This window comes from Aphis gossypii, chromosome 3 (genome assembly GCF_020184175.1).
Source record: "Aphis gossypii isolate Hap1 chromosome 3, ASM2018417v2, whole genome shotgun sequence".
Taxonomy (NCBI): Eukaryota; Metazoa; Arthropoda; class Insecta; order Hemiptera; family Aphididae; genus Aphis; species Aphis gossypii.
In genome coordinates this window covers 21653147-21660886 of record NC_065532.1, presented here as the reverse complement: position 1 = coordinate 21660886, position 7740 = coordinate 21653147, and the positions used below count along the sequence as shown (strand labels likewise).

Here is a 7740-nt window from a genome sequence, read left to right as displayed (position 1 = left end):
GCCTTACGGCGGCGGAAGACGGACCAGTTTCCGCGCGATCGACGTCCCGATCAGGCTTTCGACGAAGTGTTTTTTTTGTCAGCCTTAATTTATTTATTTGGGTACAAACGGCGCCGCTAGCCGAGTACCAACAATTTTGGCTGACGACGAGTTGCCGCAGTGTTCGCGAACATAAGTATATATATTATTACATTGGTGTGTTAATAAACGTTAAGCTAAACTTAAAAATCAAAGAGTTATTTGTTACCCTTGGTTTATTTATTTTTTTTTTATTTCTAACAATATTAATATATATTTATATATTATTTTTTTATATTAATATTAAAATCGCTACTATTCGTTTAACGATAAACAATTATACACAGTTTAAAATAACATTTATTATTATTATTATTTTTTTTTCTTAATCGAAACCATATTTATCTAACCCTATTATATTTGTGCGAGAGACGGCTGCACACTAAAACCGGGCGACGTGTGTAGGTACGTGCATGTGTGCGCAGGCGGCAGCTACACGCAAAACCCGACGCGCTTGTTGTCTTCGTTGTGATTTGTGGAAGGTAAGGAGTGGACTGTATGTGTTATGTATCAACAGGGCGCTGTTGAGTAAAGGCACCCAACCAAAATACAAAAGAACAATGGATCTTTGACGATTAACAAAATATATACAAATTTATTGCATCGTGTATACCAACAAAGTACTACTTAAAACTAAGGTTAGTAGATGATAATAACAATACGCGACCAAAATACGATCGGAAGATCAATACATCGAAGAATAATAATATATTTACAATAAGTCGGAGACGAAAAAAAGGAATAATTATAATAATAATAATAATAATGTTAAAATGACGAGTATACAAAACAAAACAAATGATAACAATATAATATCGTGTGTACGACCTGATAACCGGGTGGGTCGATGATAACATGACGATGCCGCTGGGCTTCTGCAGCAGCTGGTCTGGCACAACGATGAGACTCCGGCGGTGATGACGTCACTCGCACTACCGTTGAATTCGACGAAAACGTCGAATACACCACGTACGTATCTGCGTAACAAGGACGGCGGACGGAACACGTGGGCGCGTGAACGAGCGGGGCTCGGCTTCGCACGGTAAAGATCGGACGGACGGCGGACACGCAATAAAACTTTAACTTCGACACAGGCGGCCGTGACTCGAATCGCAGGAACAACTCCGGTCCCCGAGGGCGATGAGTCGGTGAACACGAGGGGTTCACGGTAAAAGGCCACCACGGCTGACTAACGACAGCACGGTGATATGCCGAGAGGCTAACGGGCCAAAACACACGTTACGTACGTGAACGCGGGGCGCAAGTTCACTCGGATATATAACGACATTGCCAAAACTTTAAAAATGGCGAACAAGAAAACGGTGACGGGGCACCAGACCGTGGAGCGTAGACATTTTTTTTTGAAGACAGACGGGAACGACGCGAAGCCGCGCGGGAGAGAACGGTTGCGACGACACGCGCCTACCGGATACGAAAAGCACTACAAGAGTGACCGCAGCACACCCCGCGGCAAAAACGCTCGTACCGGTGATCTGTACCCAACATTTTCTCCCCGGGTTGGAAGACCAGGGCGTCTTTCAAGAAACCATCTGACATGAATCTGCACGTTGAGGTTCAGATCGTACACATTACAAAACATACGGAGCTAAAGATACATAAGTACATAGATAACATAATTAGCATAAAACAAATGTGACTAATGCACAAAAAAATAAAAAAAAAAAAAAAATACAAATATAAAAATACATTGAATGGTACAGCGATACATATACAAATTTAAAAAAGGATGGAGGATGAACGAGAGGATGCCGGGACAGTCTACTTATCTGTTGGCAGTTTAACAACTTTGACCACCGGTCTCTTCATCTCCCCATCTTGTGTGATGATGGTAACTACGCGGACGATTTGGTCTGGACCTGGATGAACAGCTGTAATACGTCCCATCCGCCACACGGAAGGAGGCTGATTTGGAGCATCCACAATGACAAGATCACCCACCTTAAGGTTATCCTGGATAGTAGTCCATTTCTGACGCCCCTGTAGTGTATTCAAGTACTCCCGTGACCATCGCTTCCAGAACGACTGATGCATTTGTCGAAGAAGCTGCCAACGTGTCAGTCGATTCATCGGAACCTCGCTGAGGGTTACTTCTGGTACTTCCATGATTGGTTGTCCGATGAGGAAATGTCCAGGGGTCAAGGCAGTGTGATCATGTGGGTCCATCGACGCTGGAGTGAGGGGGCGTGAGTTAAGAATTCCCTCAATTCGAACACACAATGTCTCGAGCTCTTCGTAGGTAAGCACTTGAGTGCCAATCACTCGTTTCAAGTGGAATTTCACGCCTTTGATGCCCGCCTCCCAGAGGCCACCAAAATGCGGCGTGGCAGGTGGGTTAAAATGCCAATCACAAACGACATGAGTGGACACCTGGGCTTGGACGGTTTTATCCCGAAATATCTGTTTTAACTGTCTAGCAGCACCAACATAGTTTGTGCCGCAATCTGAATACACATGTGCTGGTACACCGCGGCGGGCGACAAATCGATCTAGAGCGGCGAGAAACGCGTCGGCTGTCAAATCGGAAACAATTTCAACATGTATGGCTTTGGTAGCCATACAAACGGATAGCGCAATGTAGACTTTAGTGGTTTTCGTGTTTCGCCTCTTACACTCCTTGATGAGGTATGGTCCTCCGTAATCCGTGCCCACACTAGAAAACGCACGAACTGAATGGACGCGAGCTTCAGGCAGGATACCCATACGGGGTGTTGGATGTAGTGCTTTGTGCCTTGTGCACGTGACGCACTTAAAAATGACACGGACGAACGGCCTCCCGGCATGACACAATCCAAAATTCTTGACGTAGCATCGCGATGATGAGTTTCGGTCCTGCGTGTAAGAGTCTTCGATGAAATGCGGTGATCAGCAGTGACGTGACATGAGATTCCTTCGGAAGTAGATACGGGTGTTTCGCATCATCACTCAACATTGAACGCTGCAGCCGCCCGCCTACTCGAATTAAACCATTATGATCCAGAAAAGGGGCTAGTTGAGCCATAGTAGGAGGGGGTTACGATGTGGCTTGGTTTGGCCAGTTGTTTCAGGAGCTCTTGAAAATGCGTTCGCTGAGTGACTCGGACGGCAAGTCGCATAGCACGCTGCAATTCATCTGGCGTGAGACAGTCGGCGTCGGTAGGGTGCTTGAGAATTACTCGATCTATGAAGCGCAAAAAATATGCCAATGCTCGTTGAAGACGAGACCACGATGAAAATCTAAGTAAAAAGTTATCAAAGTTCGGTGCTTCACGAACAACCAACACGCACGCTAACGTAGTTTTCACTTCAGGTAAATGTTGAGGACTGAGCGATTGGATGAGTGGCCCTGGCCAACTCTCTTCCGGAAAATGTATGAACGGTGGACCTTTCCAATGCAAGCTACATGTTACGAGGTCGTCAGGCAATAATCCACGTGATGAAGGGTCAGCAGGGTTATCAATAGTAGACACATGGGACCAATCGCAATCGGGGAGTAGGGAACGGATCTTGGCTACTCGGTTGGTAATAAAAATCTTAAAAAACTTTTGGTCAGTAGTGAGCCATGACAGCACTATGGACGAATCTGTCCAAGCACGCACTCTTGACACCGGAACAATGGACGTGATCTTTAGGTGGAGCCGGTGTAACAATTGAGCCAGTAAGAGGGCTGCACATAACTCTAACCTAGGTATGGTGAGAGATTCGTCCTTTTCACTGCCTTTCAAAGGAGCGACCTTGGTCTTGCACGTAACAAGGGATATGGACACCTTGTCTGTCATATCGACTACGCGGAGGTACACTGTAGCAGCATAACCCTTCTGCGACGCGTCGGAAAATCCTAATAGTTGGACATCCTGAAATCCTCTGGTGTCAATATGGCGAGCGATTTCTATGTTGCCCAACGACGGTAACTCTGCCAAGAAATGACACCACGCTGTCTGTAGGTGCGGAGGAAGAGGAGTGTCCCACTCTAATTGTGTCTGCCAAAGTTGCTGCATGAATGATTTCGCCCACAATAACATCGGACCAAGAGCACCAATGGGGTCGAACAATCTAGCAATGGCAGATAATACCCCTCGCTTTGTATTAGGCGTGTTCTCAACATGCGTGTGATAACCAAAGGCATCGGTAACGGGATCCCAATGTAGGCCAAGTACTTTCAATGATGGTTCATCTTTAGGTTCGAAGGAAGGACAATTAGCTCGATCTTCAGGTGGAATGCAGTCTAAAATTCTGGAGCTATTGCTACACCACTTTTTCAGGCTACAACCAGCTGAACGAAGTAGTCCTATTGTATGATTTTGCACCTGATTCAATTCTTCTTCCGTATTCCGTCCTACCACAATGTCGTCGACGTAGGTATGATTAGTTAAGACGCCCTTGGCGGCGGAAAAAAGTGGTTCCGCGCAAGCGTCCAAAGCATGTAGAACACGTATGGCCAAAAATGGAGCGGAACTTGAACCATACGTAACTGTCAGCAATTCGTATTCCTGGATTTCCAGTTCCGGGGAATGTCGCCAAAGAATGTGTTGGAACACGCAGTCTTCATCACGGACCTTGATCTGACGGTACATCTTTACGATGTCGGCAATGAAAATATATTTGTATAACCGGCATGTGAGCAAGAGTTCACTTATGTCATTTTGTAGTTTCGGCCCAACACAAAGAATATCATTGAGAGAAACTCCTGACGATGACTTCGCTGACGCGTCGAAAACTACCCGTAATTTAGACTTATCGCCATCCCGCTTCACTACCGCGTGGTGAGGTATTTGATATTTACCAGGTCGGGTGGCAACCTTCATGTGTCCTAACGCCAGGTAGTCATTCATGAAAGATCGATATGACTCATACAACAATTTGTCTTTTTGGAGGCGATTTTCCAAATTCAGAAGACATTTCAAAGCTAAAGATCGGGATTCTCCGAGTTGACATGATGACGAACTAATTCCGGCCTTGGGAGGGGATATCTGAATACCATCGTCATTAGTGAAAACGTGGTGTCGAAACGGTAAGGCAACACAAAAACGCCCATCTGCATCTCGTGATGTAGATTTGGTAAACCACCTTTCACACAGCTCATCTTCCGTGGTAGGAACTGCGGGAACGCCGGGTTCTTCAATTGACCAAAAACGATGTAATAAAGTGTCTATCGACGGACTAGACGTAAGCAACAATGATGTACGCTACTATGAAGCCCTACTAAGAGGGTTCACTAATCCCATTATAATCCATCCCAGATGGCTGTCCATGGCTGAAGGAAAAACGGCAGTGTGTTTTACTATCGACTCAGAACGGATAAGAAACGGATATAAATCCCCTCCAAGTAGCATGTCGATCTGAGACGGAGTGTCGAACTGGGGATCGGCCAATACTAAATGTTGATATCGTGTGCGTATCTCTGGCGGTAGTGGCGTAGACGGCAACACAGACGTCAACTTGGGAAGTATTATTAACTCGTGGCAATTAAATTTTGGATTCGACATATGGTGTGGTATGAACGAACAAGAAGTACTACCTCTAACTTGGGTAACCGGACTTTGAGATAGACCAACTATTTCACTGTCACATTTACGTCGGGCCAATCCTATGCGAGCTACACAATCCGTAGTAATTGCTGATATTTGAGACCCACTGTCCAATAATACGCGCACCATATGATAATTTCCACGCGCATCTAGAACACGAACAATGGCTGTACCCAATAGCACCGTAGTACCCGACGCTGACATGCCCGAAAACTTAATATTGACGCTTCCACCCTCTCCACCGTCGATTGAGACGCGTTCCTGATTGGTGGTGGTCGTAGGTTCTGATTCTGATGAAAAATGTAACAACGTGTGATGACGTTGTTGACATTTTCCGCAAAGGTATTTGGATTTACATGTGTCTACCATGTGCGTCGAACTCAGACATGAAAAACATAATTTATTTGTTCGAGCGTATTCCCGACGTCGTGGCACGGAAAATGTTTTAAATTCTGGACAGCGATATAGAAAATGTTCACCACGATTACAAATAGTACAATGCTTTGCCTTATTCAGTTTTGGCGAATACGACGACGAACCTTTTGCCTTATGAACATTGCTACTTGAGGCGGTAAAAGCAAACTTCGGCGCATTGGATTTTGGAAACTTATTAGATCGAGTTTCAGACTTGTCAACACCCTGGATGTTTTCCAATATCTTGACACGTTTTTGAACAAAAGTAACAAGAGTATCAAAATTCGGAATAGTGGCTTGACAGATATCCGCTTCAAACAACTGACGTGTTTTCGGATCTAATACACGTGAACCCAAAAAAAACAACATGAAACCCGCGAGATCTTCGACTCCGAGTAATTTTAACGTAGACACATTTTCTTTGAAAATATTTAAAAACGTAGTCAGAGCTGGTACTGATTCTTAAGCGATAGGTTTGAAAGCGAAAAGCTTGTCCAAATGAGCAGTTGCGAGCAATCGTTTATTTTCGAATCGGTCTGTGAGCGCTGCCCACGCAACATTATAATTCGCCGCCGACAATGGAATTGATTTGATCACAGATAACGCAGAACCGGTCAAACTCTGTGACAAAAAATTAAATTTGTGTACATTGTCGATATTGGAATCTTCATGTACCAGCGATTTAAAAGTATCACGGAACGCACACCAATTTGTAACAGACCCGTCGAAAGACGGCAACTCAATTTTCGGAAGCGCGCTAAACGATTGTCGGATCGGCACCGGTTGTATAGCAACGGGAGCATTCGACGTGCGATCAAATATTTCGTAAATTTCGTCAACAATAGCTTCGACGGAATCCGTTACGGGTGATTCGATTTCATCGTACTCATCGGAACGACCGACAGTGACCAGCGAATTAATAATAACACTTTGTTCGGCTTGAAAACGAGAAAAAAGATTGTCTAACCGTTTTACACTTGATGCTAATTGTTCACGTTTCGCGGGATCGTTCATAGATAATCTCGCGATGTTCAAAATATCAGATATTGATTTTTGTGCGCGGTTACGTGCAATTCGCGCGCATTCCAACGCTTGTTCGGCTGCTTCAGCATCAATTTTCTTGGTTTTCGGCGGCATTATCGACAAGTACTAGTGCAACGTGTCGAACAATTTGATACGAAGACAACGATTTTGTGAACGATCCGGACCGTAAGGACCAAAAATGTGTGAGAGACGGCTGCACACTAAAACAATACTTGTTACGTGCAAGACCAAGGTCGCTCGTATAGATTTGTTTGTAAAAAACCGATTGAGTGCGTCGCCCCGAATACTTTCCGAAGGTGAGCTTCGAGTGCGGCCAATCCGGAATACTGCGATAGCGTACTGCTTGAAAATCTTCCCCCTTTAAACTTGTTAACATTCGTTTGAAAATCATAGGTTTAAGAGTTTCGTGGACGTTTTCCATTATATAATTACATTCAAGTATATATGACGCTAAATCTGTCTCAGATCCCCCGTAAAGGTCGGAATCATGCGTATTGCAGATTCAATTCCTAAAGTTACACTCATGATGGTTGTTCGTAAAGTTTGTGGGTTGTATTTAATTATTTCCCAACACCGATTAGGACTCTCAGACATATACTAAAGAATTTATTTGCTTATACGGCAACTTACAAAGTGTTCATTGTTTGTCCGGTCCTGTGGTTGTCCTGCTTTGAAAACT

The 7740-nt window shown here is 44.5% G+C and overlaps 3 protein-coding genes across 3 annotated transcripts; all 3 read right to left on the bottom strand.

Moving 5' to 3' along the window:
• Window positions 1-1857: 1857 nt before the first annotated feature.
• Window positions 1858-2799, bottom strand: LOC126551004 (uncharacterized). The gene has a single exon (XM_050203763.1). It carries the CDS (start codon window positions 2797-2799, stop codon window positions 1858-1860), a length of 942 nt encoding a protein of 313 aa, XP_050059720.1.
• Window positions 2800-3065: 266 nt separating this feature from the next.
• On the bottom strand, window positions 3066-6386 carry LOC126551003 (uncharacterized). Its single transcript, XM_050203761.1, has 2 exons — window positions 5279-6386; window positions 3066-5191 (listed from the first exon to the last, which is right to left on the bottom strand). The coding sequence occupies exons 1-2, from the start codon at window positions 6384-6386 to the stop codon at window positions 3066-3068; spliced, it is 3234 nt and encodes a 1077-aa protein (XP_050059718.1).
• A 93-nt stretch (window positions 6387-6479) lies between these two features.
• LOC114119834 (uncharacterized) lies at window positions 6480-7154 on the bottom strand. The gene has a single exon (XM_050203760.1). It carries the CDS (start codon window positions 7152-7154, stop codon window positions 6480-6482), a length of 675 nt encoding a protein of 224 aa, XP_050059717.1.
• Window positions 7155-7740: the final 586 nt, after the last annotated feature.